The sequence below is a fragment of the Mus musculus genome, chromosome 12, assembly GCF_000001635.26.
Source record: "Mus musculus strain C57BL/6J chromosome 12, GRCm38.p6 C57BL/6J".
Classification (NCBI taxonomy): Eukaryota; Metazoa; Chordata; class Mammalia; order Rodentia; family Muridae; genus Mus; species Mus musculus.
The window spans coordinates 30,356,585-30,376,120 of NC_000078.6; the positions used below are offsets into that span (position 1 = coordinate 30,356,585).

The 19,536-nt window shown below is 42.3% G+C and overlaps 1 protein-coding gene across 9 annotated transcripts in view; it reads right to left on the minus strand.

Annotated features, from left to right (window-relative positions):
- The window catches only part of Sntg2 (syntrophin, gamma 2), a 198,911-nt gene extending 182,103 nt beyond the window's left edge, over positions 1-16,808 (minus strand). For 4 of the 9 annotated variants that reach the window (NR_136915.1, NM_001324520.1, NM_001324519.1 and 1 more), the window contains exon 1: positions 16,574-16,792. Coding sequence is in view for 2 of the 9 variants with exons in the window: in NM_172951.3 (NP_766539.2) it covers positions 16,574-16,645 (72 nt within the window). In the remaining 7 variants the exon portion in view is untranslated. Of the gene's footprint in view, positions 1-16,573 lie in introns of all 9 variants that reach the window. The other 5 variants (XR_872414.1, XR_003950053.1, XM_017315072.1 and 2 more) reach the window with 2 other exon arrangements.
- Positions 16,809-19,536: the final 2,728 nt, after the last annotated feature.

Consider the following 19,536-nt stretch of genomic DNA (forward strand, 5'->3'; position numbering starts at 1 on the left):
ATGCTATCATCTTAATAGATGCAAGACACACTTTATAAAACTCAAAATATTCTTCTACATGAATCCTAGAGGTGGGGCTGTCAAGATAGCTCAGCATATAAAAGTATTCCCTGCCTCCTCTGACAACCTGATGACCTGAGTCCAGTCCCAGGAACTCACATGGTAGAAGCAGAGAGGCAACTTCTGTGAATCCTCAAAGGAAATCTCCTTTATTAAAGATGGCATAAAATATATACTTAACAATAAAAAACTAAATGTTTCTCCTTTAAGATCAGAAATAAGGCAAAATCATCTCTTGTCCTTTGCCTGGGCAATACTATATCTGAGGGGCTACAAACTGTAATAAAACAAAAATAAAAAGATAGAAAAAAGGATAAAACACTAAAAAACAAATACCTTACACACAGGTAATCTGATCTTGCATTTTTAAAAGTCCATAGATGAACGAGACAGCTTAGTGGTTAACAACTCTTGTTGATCTTGCAGGGACCTGGGCTTGGTTCCCGGCACCCACATAGCAGCTCAAAACCATCTGTAACTTCCATTCCATGGCATCCAACATCCTCTTCTGGCCTCCCCTGGCACCAGGTATGCACATGGTATATATACATATACATGCATGTAAAACATTTCACAAAAGTAAATCATTTTTTAAAAAGATGCCAGGGAGATGGGTGTAGTGATTCAGGTATGCCATCCTAGCTCCTTGGGACGCAGAAGGAGGCTTACAATCCCAAAGACTACCTGGGCTGCATAATGCATCCAAGACCAGCCTGAGAAACTTAGTTCAGCTCTATCTCAAAATAAAAGTAAAACGAGAGCTGAAGATGTAAGTAGCTCAGCTGTAGGGTGTTTACCTCGTGCTCTCAACAGACCATATCTTTTCTAAACTCGATTCAAAATTAGTCCTTCTTCCCTCAAGTTCTATCACTCGGGTATTTTGTCACAGTAAATGAAAAGTCACTAAGGCTGTCAGACTACAGAAAGCCTGAAGGCACTGAAGCCAATGTAGGATGCCCTGGAAAAATGGTGCTGTAAGAAGAAAAGGTACCTCAGCAGCCCTCACCAATGTGCCTCAGACGGTCCCCAGGCCGTTCTCACTGAAACACTCAAAACAGGACAAAAAGCACCTTTGTTAGCTTTGTGTACAATTAATACCAAGAAGGCTTGCTTCAGTGGAGATTCCTTTCCTAGGAACGAGTGAGAATTTCTCAGAAGTCACAGACACACTGCAGTTATTTATCTACTCGGAGCTGCCTGAAGAGTTAATGCTTTGTAAGCCATGCCCGTGTCCAGGGACAACGGTCATCTCTGAGCACTGCAAGGGAGAAAGCAAGGCCACAGAGCTCGGGAGGACCAACCACAATTCAAGGAAACTGGTACTTCCCTAGGGAAGAGGAGACTCTGAAGTGAGACAGCTAAGAACACACAGTGAGTTTCCCTGGCTGTGAGTGTTTTTCACATAACCTCTGCCAGCTGACTTACGGTATCCAGTACAGAGTCACCACTATAACTTAAAAAGTTCTGAAGTCGGTTTCAAAAGAATATGCAACGTAGTTTAGCATTCATTGTTTCCACAGATAATTTCCTGGCATCTGATCCAAAGCACCCACTGTTGAAGGCAGTTAAAGAAAAAAAAAAAAGACAAAAAAACCACTGGAAAGAGATACCAAGCTCAACTTAGTAAAATGAATATATAACTTCCAATACTATAAGTCTAATGTAGTTGTGTTTTGAATGTATATATATCAGAAGTTGATCTAGATATGTTCATTATTAATTATTAATTTTATTAATTTGGTTGTGAGCATAACTGTCGAATATCAGAGTGAGGCATGTCTGGGTCAAATGACTTCCACACAAGTCCTCATGCACATCAGGTAATGTGGCAGTCACCTACTCATCTTCTTGGTACTTTGACAGAATGTTTTTTCAACATTTTCAAATTTTAAAAAATTATGTATCATGTATATAAAAAAATTGCCTCTTTGGAGCATGTTCCCTTCCTAATTTACTTTAAGATAAGCATCTATTTTCATTTTAATACAATTTGGAATTTCCTAGGTTATTCTATTTAAATTTGTGTTTAGCAGTTTTTCATCTTCAATCGTGCTTTTGTTTTGGAGGGAATTTTAGATTCATGTAATGCTGAACACGTCTCCAATCATGAGGTCTATCTGTGGGTGTTTTAAAATCTCAAAACACAGAGTGGTAAAAGTTGCAACTTCTAAACCTGTGAGATCACCAAAAAGGTGACATGAACCAGGCATGACCCCAGTTTCCTGATGAAAAAAGAAGAATGAGAATTTTCTTCAAAGCTAAAATGACCAATATTCACCTGTATCTGTCCTCCTAAACCTCCAGCTACTGAGGGTTAGGCCGGTGACCAGGTGGGAACCAGACTCCTGCTTGCTGGAAGATGTGTTTATTCTCTATTTGGAGTTAATACTATCTTTTCTCTCTCTCCTTTTATAAACTTTTAGTTTTCTAATTTATATATCTCTTCCCAGTCAGATCTGAAGTCAAGATAAGGCTCCTCCAATCTCCCTCGTTTGTACAATTGTCCTATTTTCCTTACTTGGCTTGATTACATAGCATTATAAGTAATTAAAGAACACATCCTTTCCATCCACAGGGAGGCATAGCCTCTGCTTTATAGGTAAAGACACTCATCTCCACTGATTATGTCTCTTGCTGAGGCTGATGCCATTTCCAGGAAGTCAGAACCCAAACCCCACTGATGCACAGTTGAAGGTGGTGTGATTAAACAGATGATGGTTAAGTGGAGCATGGACACGTCATAGCTACAAGGCAGCAGTGTGTCCCCACTGCCCTGCCCCTCAGAGCCAGGGCTTCTCTGGGATGGGGAAAGTCAACTCTGCCACACTTAGCTGGATGTCCAACTCAGCCTCTGCTATCCAACACCGGACAGCAGCTCAGCTCTGAAACAACCATCACTGATTGACACTGCTTCCCTGGGAATGTGCTCCTATGTAAGACAAGGCAGACTGAGTTCAAGACAACACAACAGCGGTGAGGAAACCAAGCGACTACGCCTACAACTTAGATCAAGGGAAAGATGTGCTGGCATGGAGGGTCCTTGGGAAGCTGTAACTCAGAATTCTATTTGCTAATCCTCCATTGATTACGAAATCAAAACAGATCATCTTCCAGAGTCGTGGTGATGAGCCAGAGTCTGCCATTTCCATCAGCTATTCTCCTTGCCCTTACAGAAATGATGTAAAGAGGGAAGGATTCGGTTGGGTTCTTGGCTTGAGGAAGTTCAATCCATCAGGGCAAAGGAAGACATCGTGGGGAAAGTGGCTCATAGCTGTGGCATAGGGGAGCAGGACACTGATGTTTCTAGCTTACAAGGATTCAGGAAGCAGAGACCTTGAGCCAGAACCAGGTCGGGCTGTCACCCTTGCACTTGATTCAGAGGAAAGGGACAACCACTTAAGCCAGAATCACGAGGGAAAGAAATGAGAATGGAGAAATACAAAGACAAATCAAAGGCAGATGTCTGAAGTCGTTGAGAACATAGAACTCCATTTCAGTCCATCCAAGAGTTCTAAAGCAAAGAGGATTTCCCCTTTGCATGCCATAGTGACTCCAGAGAGTCCAGAAACAGCATATCTCTAGAAAGCAAGACACTGAAAACTCGTAGGTTACCATGACCTGTTTAAAACGATCACAGCTTCCACTAGCTCTGAGTAGAACATGCATAACAGCAAGCATTGTTGAGTTGTTGGATATTGAGGGACCTGGAAGAGACCCTTCTCAGCAGGGAAAACAGGTCCTTGAAGATGGCCAATCTGTTCCACCACCACCCAGGCACCATTCCACTTCCGTGTGCAACTTGGGGGCACCCTAAGGCTGCTGCTGCTGCCTTGAGAAAACTCCAAAATGAAAACATGCACCCTGGTTCACACTAGGGATTCTAAGTAGCCAAAGACATTGGGAGAGAACAGAGACAGGAGTCCATAGGACACAGTGAGTTTCCATCAGCCCTCTGCTTAGAGATTCATGGACACGTGGACAGCAAATGTATGAGTGAGAAATGAGCCAAAGGCAGTAGTAGTTCCCATCCTGACCTGAATTGCTCAAAGTTTTTTTTTTCCTAGTAATATGAGTGGTTTTATTTTATTTATTTATTTTTGTTATGTATTTTCCTCACGACACCAGTAACAAAGCAAAAAGGGGTTTGTAGCCATGATATCAGTGAGGTTGAATACAGTATGAGATCCATCATGCAAGGCATGGGTGAACACCCACAAACACCAACTCCGGAGGTGTTCTCAAAGTTCACCAATACGTTATGAAAATGTTAGAGGGACTAGAGGAACCATTTTTCTAAAAGTTATTTTTAGACAAACCCGAGTCTTCCCTACTCAACAGGAAAGTTGAATGCCCTGTGTCAATACTCGATACGGGTTGTTGTGAACATTCCCTCGAAAATCCACTCTGAAATTTAACTCTCATATGGGACAATTAACCCTAGAGTGGCTCAGGTAATGTGAGGGCAGGTCAGTTAACCCTATGGTGGCTCCGCTAACAAGGGCGTAGGTCAGTTAACCCTAAGGTGGCTATGTTAACATAGGTGGAGGTCAGTTAAGCCACCAGGAGGTCAGTTTATCAAATGGGAACCGGTTATTCCACTTGCGATACAGAAAGTGAATAATTACTACTCCATTAATTACAGTTGTTTGGGAGAAATAAATCCAAACGATCTAAACTGGAAACAAGTAAGACATACTTTAAAATGATCCTGACTTATGAAAGCACATGCGCATGTCTGGATTTTAGGAACCGCTCTTGTGTCCCAGCCAAACCATGTACAGGGAGGCCCAGGAGCTATTTCTCCCCCCAGGCTCCTCTTCATTTCACACGCATTCTATATTGAGGCACCGGCATGGACTACCCACACAGACCTCAGAAGCTTAAAGACACTCAGACCACAGAGGGTGGCAGAAATACACAGCTTGCAGCACCAGGCTGGTGTCCTGGACTCTACCCAGAGTAGCAGTTCTCAGAGCAGCCTCCAGCTAGGTCAGTTGGCCTGGCCATCTTCACATTGCTTCTGCATGGACCCCTACCTGCCATCTCCTTGCTTCTTCTCAATCCAAGAAAAGTGGTGATCAAGGAATTGTAGGGCATGGGGCCTTCCGAGGGAATTCCCTACACCTTGCCTTCTTAATAAACAACAAAATGCCAACCTACAAGTATTCACCTCTACCTGATAAGAAAGCAAGATTCTCTGAGGCCACAAGAGAAACTGGCAGAAGACCTGGAAGGAACAATTGAAATACCCAAGGCCTTAGAATCTTCGGAGACTGTGCCATGCCCAGCCTGCCCTGGGCGAGAATAATTACATAGGGCACAGAGAAGCAGCTTTGCTCAGAGATAGCCACTTGATGGAGAGCTGAACTTCACCCTAATCAGACAGTTTTTCCATCTCACCCTCCACCCACCCCCCCCCACACACACACAGCTTAGTCACCAGCTCCCCATCTACCACTGAGACTAATTTTAACATAGAATGTAGTGTGTGTTCATACCAAAGAATATATCTGGGTTGTAACATCACCCAACCCATTCATTCATTCATCTGTCTATCTACCTACATACCTATTTATTTATTTACTTACTTACTTATTTATTTATTTATAGGAGAACCCTGGAATTATTTATTTATTTATTTACTTATTTATTTATAGGAGAACCCTGGAATGAATTATTTATTTATTTACTTACTTACTTACTTACTTATTTACTTATTTATTTATGTATTTATTTATTTATAGGAGAACCCTGGAATTCCCCCTCCCCCCCAGTTAGGCACACTGTCGTCATGTTACTGACCTATTATCCTTAGCCCTCTGTTTATTTTTTACCTTGAGACAAGGAATGTTGCCCAACCTGCCCTTGAACTTTGCAACCCTTCTGTCTTAGCTTCCTAAAATGCTGGAATTACAAGCTACTGACACCAGGCCAGCCTTGGAAATTAATTTTCATCGTTAAATCAGAATAATTAACATCCTTAATATAGTATCAGATGCTCATCCAGTACAGTTCATTTTGTATACAGAAGAGGAGGGCATCCTATGTGTGTGATTGATCATTTCATTATCATTGGCTATTAGCAGCTTCTGAATTAAAATCTAAATTCTCCTATTTTAAACCACTTTGTTATTTTTAAATCCTAAATTCACATTTGATATCACAACTACATTAATAGCAGTATATATATATATATATCAGTATATATTTATATTCATATATATATGAATATATGGCATATATGTTATATATAATGTCATACTACTGACACATATATACATATATGTGTATATATATGTGTACATATACATATATATTTGTATATATATGTATACATACACACACACCCATATATATATATTTTTTAATTTTTGACAGTGTTTCTCTGTATGTAGGTCTCCCTGTCCTGGACCTCCTTCTGTAGATTATGCTGGCCTTGAACTCACAGAGATACTCATATTGGTTAAAAGCTACAGTGTTTTAGTTAAGCTGAAGATCTGTGGTGTAGCTTGTTTATAGTTAGAAAAATGTATCACATTTTAAAAATTTGTAATAAAGTAGGTTTTAAGTTTTTAAACTACAAAAAATCTGGAAAATATTTTTAATTAGCAAAATACTTTTAAGATTTAAAAAATTGTATACTGTTCTAGTTTTAAGAGAGTTAAATAAAATCAGTTTTGGAAGTTCACACTACTTCCTCATATCTTTGTGGATTTTAAATAAACTTATTTTGTCAATACCATTTTTTACATTATAACATTTTCTTGAGTTATAAACCCATTTCTACTGCATTTCAAATCCTAAATACCAATTTAGACAGTGTTGACTTTAGATATTTTTTTCTTCTAAAGCAATTACAGGAAGTTTATAAGGCCTCAGCCAATTCAGCTTCAAAGAAATGTCATATCTTTATAGAACTTTCAAGATGCCGTTTTTACATGAAAATATTGCTCTCTGGAGTTATAACCAAAATACAAAATACAAGAAAACTGCAAAAGGAGCCAGGCCTGGCATCGCACCACAGGAAGCATGGCTTTGGGGAGTCCAAGGCAGGAAGAATTCAAGTTCAAGGTTTTGCTGAGCCACATGGTGAGGCTGGAGACTCAGTCGCAACAAAACCAAAATAAATGAGCAAAGCAAAACAAACAGCAACATACACTTCAGAGACAGACGGTTAATACATGAGCTAAAGTATCCAAGATCATACTCTAGTTTACAAATTTATTAAAGCAAGTCTTTTGTTATTATAAACTGAATTGTAAAGTATTATTTATCAGTTTGACTTTTCCATATTGTGAAATCATGTTTGAAACAAGGATTTTGCTTTTGTTTTTGAGTTAACTCAAGAGGAAAAATCTTTCTCAAAATTGATAGCCACAATTCCAGAAGTCTCAGTCAATTTTTTTAACATTCATATGGCTGCATTTTCACAAAATCCTGCCAACAAACAAAACAGAGAATCTGATATAAACTTATTTTGTCAATACCATTTTTTACATTATAACATTTTTTATATCTCCTCATATGATCTCACACAGTGTGTCCAGGGCACCAATGTCCATCTTCCCTAATCTTCCAGCTGTCTCCAGTTTGAGGTAGTGACCCAGAGTGAAACAGGAGACTTCAAATGTGGGTTCATTTCTTCTGTGTCGCTCTAACAGTCCACCGTCAGAAACCACCTGGGCTGGGAGCTTTGCTTTGGCTCCGAGTTTCAGAGGGTTCAGCTCATCATGACAGTGAAGGCACAATGGGCAACACTCCAGCCTCAACAGTAGGGAACATGTGGCAGTTGTTACTAATCGTAAGATAAACCAGGGACAGACAGAGCAGAACTGATTCCAGGAGTGGGTGTCATCATCAAACACCCACTAGTGACATACTTCCTTCATCTAGACCCCATTACCTAATATACACAGAACGGTAAAAATCAGAGGTGATGCGTGTTACATAATTTGGCTTTATAGTTAGTATACACAGTATTCACATACATACTTTGTGTGTGTGTGTATGTATATATATATATATATATGTATATATATATGTATGTATGTATATGTATAAATGTATATATATATATATATATATACAATCATTATATACATATATACACACATCATTAAGATGTGGCTTTAAGTTTAAGAGACCATATTTCTACTCTCTATGGAAGACATATGGAAAGGCAGAGCTAAAGACTTACCAAATATATTAAATATTTTGTCAAAGAAGCCTCAGTGGAAAACCTAGCTCAGTTTGTCAGAACCCAGCTGCCTTTTGCAGGAACAATGATGGTTCTAGGTTGGCAGAACTGCATGAAGTCACCAGACTCTGGACTTGCTTCTCACAAAGGAATGGTATAGTAACGGCCAAGACTTCACACAACTCCACATGAGTGACGATGGCCAGCCACCCTTACTGAGATGATCCAGTAGGGACAGAACTACCAAACTGCATAAGACATACTCTTAGGAACTTGTCGAAAAAGTGAGAATCAAAGCTGTGACAGCATCAGGTCAGGAGAGCAATGATCTCCCTTCAGATCAGTAAGGTCCCTAAACTTAGCTGTGCCACCTTCTGTGAGTTCCCTGTCTTTCTGAGCAGGCAGTAGAACCCTGAATCTCTTCCACTACGAACGTGCAAGGGAAATAGAAATCTTTGCTCTAGTAGCCTTAGTTCCACAGAAACGGGTGTACTGTGTACATGTGTGCTTTGTATAGTGAATGGCATTTGTGTTGACTAAACATGAGTGCTACATATCTGTTACCCACCTGTGTGTGTTATGAGTTGCAAGCATGTGTGTGGTGTACAAGTGTTCTGTGTGCTTTGTATGTATATAACTTATATGAATGTTGATCCACATGCATGTATATACACTCATGCAGATATACAGATGCATATGCTATGTACATGCACACATACAAAGAAATGTAACTGATATATGCATATGTGTAATGTGTGTATATCTGTACATGTTGTGCCTGTGTATATAACATGCACTGTTTGTATACACATTTTGGCATGTACAGTTATATGAAGCATGCAAGTGTGGGATGCATAGGTATAGCACACATGTGTAACTAGCACATTTATGATGTATGTGTACCCGGGCAGAGCAGGTTGCACACAAGCTCCTCAAATCTATCCCTCCCTCTGAGGCTGAGCAGGCAAGTCTCTCTGCATACTCTCAGCTCTGTATCCTCTTTCTCTCAACCCCCACACCAGCTGTTCCTTCACCTCTGGTTCTCAAAGTATTGACTGTCTCACAGACTCCCCTACAGAAGCAGAAGAGGCCACCAAAGAGATGGAGCCACTCCCCTAGGCATCCTTGATCAGTGTAATCATTACTAACCTTGCTTAAGGATGTGCTTCATCATTAGCCATAAAATGTACACAGCTTCTGTGTTTCCTCTCTCAATAGCCTCTGCATATATTTCTGGTTATTCTGGTCACAAGCATGGGAAAGGAATCTGCTCACTTAGGTCTTCAGTCTGCCAGGAAGCCAGCCAAACACAATGGCACACACCTGTAACCCTAACACTTGGGAGGCACAAGCAAGAGAATCAGATGGGTTTTCTGTTTTGTTTTGTTTTTGTTTTTTAAATTTTTATTAGATATTTTCTTCCTTTACATTTCAAATGCTATCCTGAAAGTCTCCCCATACCCTCCCCCAATCCTGCTCCCCTACCCACTCACTCCCACTTCTTGGCCCTGGCGTTCCCCTGTACTGGGGCATATAAAGTTTGCAAGACCAAGGGGCCTCTATTTCCAATGATGAGATTCCACCTCACACCAGTCAGAATGGCTAGGATCAAATATTCAGGTGAGAGCAGATGCTGGCGAGGATGTGGAGAAAGAGGAACACTCCATTGCTGGTGGGATTGCAAGCTTGTACAACCACTCTGGAAATCAGTCTGACGGTTCCTCAGAAAATTGGACATAGTACTACCGAAGGATCCAGCAATACCTCTCCTGGGCATATACCCAGATATTCCAACTGGTAATAAGGACACATGTTCCACTATGTTCATAGCAGCCCTATTTATAATAGCCAGAAGCTGGAACGAACTCAGATGTTCCTCAACAGAGGAATGGATACAGAAAACGTGGTACAATTACACAATGGAGTACTACTCAGCTATTAAAAACAACGAATTTATGAAATTCTTAGGCAAATGGATGTATCTGGAGGATATCATCCTGAGTGAGGTAACCCAATCCCGAGAGAATCAGATGTTTAAAGTTGTCTTGCACTACAGGGGAACTCCAGTGTCCTAAAGCAACAACATAGATAAATAAAGCTGTATAATCAGACAGGGCCAGAGCCAAGCCTGTATCTGCACTCTGTCTTTAGTTTACAGTACATGGATGGACCACAGGTAGCTCAGTCAAGTCCTGTAAGTTAACCATGTATGCATTTGGTCACATTCACAACCAGACAGTGTTTTCTGAATAGTATATTCTTCAGCATCACAAATTCTCACTTTCCAGAGACTGATGCATCTACCCACTATGCACACTCTCAATCCCTCTCCCAGGGCATAGGAAGTACAATTCTATACTACAGTATACAGGAAATACTGTATTCCTATAGTAAACAGGAGATACTATAGCTAGTGTTTCTGATTACACCAGGAAAGGATACTATCTATCTTGTTGCAAACACAATAGCTTTAAAAAAAAAAGCTGGAGTTGAAGTTCTATTATGAAACAAATAATGTTGCAAGCAGGCAGAATGTCCTTTTGAGATGTTTAGCACCAGCCAAAAGATAATTCTTGGTGGAAATGGGCACAGTAGTATCAAACACAGGGTATGCTTTCAACTGTTAATAAGGTGGCCTTTCTCCCAATATCTAGAAATAAATAAGAGAATGTCACTAAATCCGACAATGTCAACACCAGCATGTGGTTATAAACAGGTTGTTTCTGGCCCCCGCGGAGTCGGAGCATCCCAGGTTTAAGGTAGGAGAAGTAATTTCACAACACTAGGGACATAATGAACACTCTAGGTAATTACAGTGCAAAAAGTCAAACTGATAGAGCCACTTGGAGAAGTATAATTACCTGAAGAAATCACTAAGACAATCTTTAGCCCTGGGAACAGAATAAATTACATTTAACCATTAGTGGTTATACTGATGTGTAAAATTAAAATTTAGCTACTGTAAAAAATAAAATGGCATAATTTCAGTGAAACATCAATAAGCTAATAACAAGTATAAAATAAGTGATCAGCTCAAGAACAAGAATTGGGGCTTTCTCCTCTCCTTCATAGTAGTAACTGCTATGAATAAACACTGCAGAATCAACTACCGGGGAATATAAGTAACACCTCAGACTTGCCTCCTCCTCCTAAGAAAAAGGGCATAATTGCCACTCCTTTAGAGATACTATTGTTATCAGAGCTGGGGTTGTCGCTTCCTAAAGGCCAGGCACAGGCACACTGCTCCTGAAGATGTCACAGGGAAGCCTCCGAGCAGAGCATACAGATAGCAGTGGATGCTGGTGGGAGGTCCTGGCTGCACCAGCAACTAGAATGAGCCAGGGATAGGGGAGCTAGGGCAATGCCAGGCTAGCACAGCTGTCCAGGAAACTGGAAAATCAAGGCCAAAAGTTCAGAGGGCACAGTCTAAATAGTCAGTAAGGTCTGTGGTCGACTCTACGATGCTCAGACATGTGGACATCAGAGAGGAAATGCAATTCAGGGTTTAGTAGACGCCAAGCCTTGAAGACATATTCTGTGAACCCTTAAACAGAGCCAGTCCAACTAGAATGGCTATAGACAGTTTGTGGGGGCCAGAATGAAATAGTGGCATAGTTTGGGAAGCCCCGGGACCAGTAACAAACAAGAGGTTATGCAAAATAACTTCCAGTGGCTACACTATGTACCCAAGTGTGAAAACCCAATTGAGGCAGTCATCATATTGGGTCAGGAAGAGGAGAGGAGCAGTGACCAACACACCCTAAAGCTGAGCATCTGCCTGCAGACAAAGGCACAGAGGTCTGGGACTGAGGCGATGGGGGCAGCCCTGTCCTCAGTGAGGCACATGACAAGCTCAGCAAGTGGAGTGCAGCACGACACCGCTTACCACAGGAAAAATCAGTCAGTCAATCGGAGACACAAGTTGGGGGGTGGCCCACTTCCTCTCTTTTACCTCATCTTGGAAAGGGCAAGGGGAGGGGGATTACTCTGTTCCAGTCCTAAAAGCTGAGTCACCTAGCAGTGTGGGCATGCCCTAGATGCAAAGTACTTGTTTCTCATGGAAAATAAATTAGATAACTTTTTAGGATCACTGACAATCATACCACCCTTCACAAATATGGACTGTTTATTAAGAAACTGGGTGGAATCCTATGGTTGTATTTTACCTATAACACAGTACTGCCACTTAGACCTCTAACTGTTTGAATCAGTTCTAGGAATGAGATTCAACAGTGTTGTGTGATTTTCCACCTAGTTACTTCAATTAAAATAAAAATAGATACGTTTATTCTTCACCAGTCTGGGCTTAAATGAATTTACTACTGTCTGGAGTGAGGCGTACTTTTCTTCCTGGAGCTGGGGTCCAAGGAACAGTGATGAGAGAAATAAATCCAAAAAATGAAAGTCAATGACCACAGTGACACACACACAGTGGTTTTAATATCTCATGTGATTGTATTTATCGTAATACAAGTCAGAGCTGTAACCAAGTGGAATCCGTCCAAATGTCAAATGGATTCTGGTGCCTATCCAAGCTGGGTAAGTCAAAATGCTGACAGTTTAGAGTAGCATCGTTCTTTCACAATACAAAAACATTACTGTAAATATTAAGGCAGATAAGGTGTTAGGCAGGTAGGGAAAATGGCGATAAAACGGGGTAAGCAGAATGAAAATTTAGCAATTTTGGAGTAAGTCATCTCTGAAATTAGCATACCTTATGTGTTAAAAATATAACCTGACATTTTTATAACTTTGCAATTACAGCCTTAAATAAGCTAAAAAGGCATAGTCGTTTTCCTTAAATCTTAATTATTTGCCTAATAAAAATGTAACGGATGAATAATAATACCACATCTGAAAAGAAATGTTTAACAAGGAAATTCAAACTGAAAAAGAATCACACAGCCCTCACAGCACATTTTAATAGCATGTGTTGAAGCGTGCAGGATGGTATAGAGTTTTAGTTGTCTCTGGGCAGGGTAGGATTTCGAAGATGCCCTGTGTGTCCTTGGGGGTAGAGAAGAACAGCCAGTGCTCCCAGAGGAAGCCAGGAATGGCCTTGAGTGGGGATCAAGTCCGCAAGGGGAGCTTAGTGCAGAAATAGAAGGGATAAGCCGGCTTCCACAGGCTGAATGGGACTCCAGGAAGGCCGAGGATTCAGCGCCACCTCCTGTTGGCAGAAAGCAATGCAACTTTTCCAAACCTATGTGAGCTCAGGGCAGCAGCGGTTATTGGACCACAAGGGAAACACTCACCAGTACAAAACCCAAGTGCCTTTTCCATGAAATTGTTAATGTCTTTTCCTTAGAAGGCCTTTAGAAACCTTCTTTTTTTTTCATCTTATACAACGAAATCGCTCAGTCTAACTGAATAGCCAGTTTCTGAGAACCATACTACCTAGATGTGTACATAATGTATGCATATATCGTAGCATCATAACGTACTACACTGAAATATGTCATATGTACATTGTCATTTCTAAATGACAGTTGATTGCTAAGGGTGACTGGTGTCAGAATGCAAGTGACCAATAAGAATTGCTCTGGAGAGTTTACAGGTGAGAAGGGGGTAAGTGGGCTTCCCCAGCGAGGGTTGCTAATTTTCTCCAATGCTAACCAGTGAGTTTCTCTTTATACTGTAAGTACAGTGCAAGCCCTGGGTACTAGCACAGCACAGCACAAGGGAGAAGGAAGGAAGGAAATCATTTAATAACAAGGGGTCTGGATTCAACAGTGCCCCCCTCATCCTGTGCCTCAATGCCACCTTCTCTGGCTTCTCAAAAGTGTGTTGTACGAGCCATCCTGGAATATATGTCTAGATTACAACCAAAAACTATACAGATAAGTAGATATGAGAAGTTGTTACATATATTTCAGAAAAAAGGGACAAATTTAATTTCTGATATTTTTAACAAGTAAATTCAGGTTTCTAAATTAGATCCTGTTTACATGTTCACCATGAGGCATGTTGTCTCCTGGTAAAAATCAAGTAACTCCTTGTTTTAAAATACATGGGATTGGCCTATGATGTCACAGGCACCAAAAGAAATTCTATTGGTGAGATCAAAAGTGTCTGAAAGAAATAAGGACGCACGTAACAGGAGCAGGAAACAAGGGGGAGTATTGGGATCCTACAGTGTCTGCTTAACTTATCTCTGCAGTAACAGCGGCTCTGGAAAAAAAAAATGGCTAAGAGATTCCCTTACGAAGCGTGCCTTCAAAACGACTAGAAATCTCTGCACCTTCCCATGGGCAGGGTAGATCATCCTATGAATTTACAGCTTACCAGTTCACACTGCTGTGCATTGAAGGGTGACCACTTAAAAATAAAAAAAAAATTACACAGTAAACACAAGTCCTGCTAAGAACTGCAGACTCTCAGTCTATGGAATGGTTGGTTCTCAGAACAGAACTTTAGGAAATGGCCTAACTCAGAAAATGTGTGTGAGACACCAAATCTGGCCCAATTGCTAGTATTCAAACAAGCAGCCATTATAGTGAATAATTATACTTTTGACGCCAGAGAGAAAAAAAGTCAGACTACATTAGATCCAGTATAATTATTTTTCTAAGTAAATGCTCTAAATTCTGTGAACTGAAACGATGGCATAGCTAGGCATTGCAAAGCTCAGTAATGTTATGCACAGTAATTGTTAAGAAACTGCAGAATTCTTCAAAGGTGTCTATGCTCCTGGGATTTGTTAGACACCATTCATCAGAGGTTCAAGTACTGCAGCATGAACTGCAGGTAACACAATCCTCGGATTCTGAGAATGTGCAAGTGTCAATCTTGGCAGATTTACTTTAAATACAACCCCGAACCTCAACACAATGGAGTTTAGCACTACATTACTGCAAACAGTTCCCTTCAAGTCCAGTTCTGATGGGCCATCTCACATCATCAAGGTTCCCGTGACACATAAGATGCTGAACGGGTCTTGGGACTGTCTTGCGACTTAGTGATTGACGTGGAGCTCAACAAGCTTATTTGAAGACTTCTGTGTCATGCATGCACTTAAAACTGAAGTCTGCCAAAACTCACGGAGAGGTTCAAAGTAAAACAAATCACTTCAAGTCTTCCTCTAATGGTAACCGTTACTAACAAGACTTGTTGCAAGAACATTCCCAAAATGCACTGTGGGAGGACATTCTATTCAAGTCCTGAGAGATATACACCAGAGAGCCAGTGGCACTTGCTTTCTTCTATTTCCAGGTAATCTAAGTGGATTTCCTAAGGTATGAGTCCCATCTGCTGTACTTGGGTAACTACTCACATTACAAAGTATTAAAAAATAATTAAAACAAACAAAAAACCCAAATCCCACCACATTCCACCCAAAATGTGGACGATGTTGAGGGACTCTGTAGGATGGTTCAGTTTGCAAAGCAGATACACTGGTCTTGACACATTAAACATACCACTGTGCACTAGCTATTTCTGAAGCCTTGTGACTGGACAGTTAGCAGCCACTCCAGCCTACAGTCTTAGAAACCTTTGTTACCCTAAAAGGACCTTATTCTCCTGTAGTGCTGAAGGCTTGGGCTCTTGAGCAAAGTTAAAAAGGAGGCGTGACTGCACCCCAGGACACACGCACACAGCTTCCTAAGGCCATGATAAACAGCTGCTGGCTTGCACCCTCTCCAGAACACTTGGCTGAGCTGTGTGGGTGGCAACTTGAAGGTTTCCAAGAACTTTCCGTTTTTGTTTAAATCAACATTTCAGGGTTTTGTCAATCAATAGTTTCGTTTCTTTTAAAAATAGGGGGGTGGGTGGGTAGGACCTAGAATAGACTTTTAAAAACATGTTGCAAAGTTGGCCCATCAGCATTCTCTTGGTTTCTGGGCGATACTGAGCTGGTGGCCCAAGCGATAGACAGAGGCAGTTGGCACCACACCTCATCAAGGGGACAACAAGAAGCCCTGCATAGTGCCTGAGTGGCTGCCAGAGCCCTGCCTACGACCAGAGAGACCACTCCTTGGAAGAAATACTGGACAGAGCCCAAACCCCATGGTCTGGAAGCCTTAGTTACCACGCTGTAAAGGAAAGCACCTGTGCCCCATGACCCAGATGTTAAAGATAAGAAAATAAAAACCTGCACGCTGTAACTGTGAGGCAAGGAAGACAAGATTGCGGTGCCCAGGGGCTAGTGTTATCCACTATGCCCAGGGCCCAGAGCCAACCCCCGCCCACAAGAGCCACCCGGAAAGGGGGATACAAGGACTCAAGAAAGGAGGAGGCGCTGGGAGAGGAGGGTAGGCAGGGAGACTGAAGGGACTCAGAGGTTGAGGAAGAGGGCCTCCAGGGGACCCCACTCACCCGCGCGGGCACCAGTAGGTGACTAGGACGCCCGCGGGGGGCGGCCAGGGACTGCGATCCCTCGGCGCTCATCGCCGCCCACGCGGCTAGGCGTGCGCTTCGGGCTCCGGAGCTCCTAAGTCCAGCGCCAGCACGGCGCCCGCGCCCCTCTGTGGACGGGCTGGGGCGGACAGAGCCAGCAGCCACTGCGCTAGCAAGCAGGGCAGGCACGGAACCCCGCCCACCTCCCAGCAGCCCGGCCCCTACTACTCTGCTCACCGCCCACCAAGCCCCGCCCATTACCATCAAGCCACGCCTCATGCCCGGTAACCCCGCCCATCAGCTCTGCCCTTCCACCTCCTGTCAGTGAGGGGTGAACTGGTTTGTGAGCTGGTTGCCACCTCCTTGCTGAGACCATCACTTCCCCCACCTCGGTCAGCAAAGTAGAAAGCTGAAACAAGCTCAGATGCGCGCATCCCTTAGGGTTGGAAGGCTAACCGGGCACCTGGGTCATGGGGGACCAGGAAGCTATTACCAGTGGATTCTGGTGATACCTTCACTGTAGCCACTTCTGCTGGCAAAGCTTCTTAGATTCTGAGTGTAGTGGTACTTTGTCCTGACAACAGCCTTGGGTCCTTTTGGTGTCTCCGGACTTCCACACAGTAGCCTAGACTGGCTACCCTAAGGACCCACTTTCTGGGAAAAATGAGAGCATATGAACATACTAAGTCCTTCAGCCTCAGTGGTCTCCATTCCTGTATGTCTGTCTTTTCCTCTCTTGGCATCTGCTTAGGCTCCAGTTCCCATCTGAGGGCAGCTTGGGATCTGTACCCCTAATTTCACTCTGCCTCCCACAAAGGGCTCCAGCTTAGTCACCAGTCCCAGTTAAGAACGTCTCTTATTTGACCAAATTTGTAACAAAAGAAATGTCATAAAAGTGATATTGGGTTTTATAGATTCATATCATACTAGTATAAATGTAAATAAAAATTAGTCTGGGCTAAAAGTCTATGCCTGTCTGCACCCTCACCCAAGGGTTGCCAATACTTAACTAAAAAGCAAACATATTTTCCTCCCTCTTCAGGTCTTATACCTCAGCCCCATCACTCACAGGCATGTATGTGCCAGTGGACAGCACCCCGCGATGCTTATCTTTACTGCTGCACTATTAGGAAAGACTGGCAGTCTAATGTGGGGTTTTCATGGCCCACAATGGACAAACAAACCATGCACAGCTAAAACCTGAGCAGCCCTGGGCTTGTGACCCAGCAGTACAGGAGCAAAGCTTTCCACATTCCCAAGTCTTATTTAGCACCTGCCTACAATTCTGCGGCTTTGGTTCATGGACAAAGAGGGTTATGACCATCTTTTTATGCTTTCCCAGTATAAAAAGCGAGCCTTAGATGACTGGATAAAAAAATGTTTAGCAATTTTTGTTTGTAGAAAAACCTAGCATAAGAATGAGGTCATGCAACTCATTTGAGGTTGCGTCTTGCAAAGTAGATGGGTTCAATCTCTGAGAAATCAGAGCTCTAAAGATAGACTTCTTACAAAGGGAAGACTCATCCCATAGTCTGAAGGAGAGACAAGCATGTAGTTATTCATCATGTTAGAGTTGGTAGACTGCATATTAGTTCAAATTTTGCAAGTAGAAAACGACTTGGGCATCCTTTGCTGAAACCTAAGCTAATCATTAATTTGGTGAATTCTGTGTCTTTCTTGGTGCTCATTGGAGCCCTGTCTGTACTCATTCTGTTTCTTGATTCAGGATAGGTGACGTGCACCGGGGCTGCCTTGGGAAACTATACAGTTCAGGCTTGAATTGTAATTTCTCAGATTTTGTGCATCAAGAGCTAGGGTTGCTCGTAAGAGTTCTGCTACTTCATTTCCAAAACAGTGGGGATCCAGTTCACAAAAGTTAACAGTAAAACACTGACCATCCAAAAAAAAAAAATCTGAGCAGGCCTATGTGGTGTGAATTTCCTACAGTTTGACTCAGAAGTTTCCATGGTGCAAGTAGAGTTGTTTCCGGAATGTTCCCCAAAGTGAGTCACTGTCTCCTTAACTATTACCTCCAGTTAGCAGAAACACTGTAAATGTCTCACACAGCCATGGTGACAGGAAAGCCACGGCACTGAGAACCGGGTGAAGCTGGTGCATTGCACCTACAGTCGGGAAGAAGGAAGAGATGAATACTCGGTGCTCAAGTAAATTGCTCCCTTTTATTCAGTCCACGACTCCACGGCGTGCACTGATGCAAGCCGCATTCAGAGCGGGTCTTCCCACCTCACTTAAATCAATATGGAAACTCCCTCACTAACATGCTCAGATGTCAGAATGCAGTCCAGGAATGGAGTCTCCTGTGAGGAGAAGTCTGGGTGCTTGTGGGAGCACCACAAAGAAAATAAGACAAGAGACTGGCAACCTCAGTTTCTTCAAAACAAGGAATTGTTCCTGGGATGTGTTTCTGTGCTTCTGGGTGTAGTAGATAGCAGTGAGTCTCTGCAGATGACTTATTACGTCTTGCTGCTCTAACTCAATTAAATATTGATGCCTCTATGGGAAAACATGGGTTTTTTGCCACATGACCTTTGTCCCTGTGACTGGATACAGCTTGAATTCATGAGAATGTTACCCACATGACTTTTCTTTCCTCTCAGAGTGTAAATTGTCTGGGGCTCTGTATAAAGTTGGCTATTGAGACCTTAGTCCACCTCATTTATTGGCTTTATTCTCCCAGATCTCACAGCCTCTGGAGCAGTGACACCCACAGTTTGTCTTCCAGAGGTGGTTCTGCTTTCTTCCAAGCAGATAGTCAGTATTAACCACACGATATGCTCACCCCATTTCTCTGAAGCAAGGAGAGGAGGCTGTCAGTGGTCTTGGTCCTATTGTCTGCATCAGAGGGACACAGCAAATGTCTAAAAGACTAACCATGAGGCCTGCCTACTAATAGCTAAAAGTACCTTCTGTAATGCCACCCC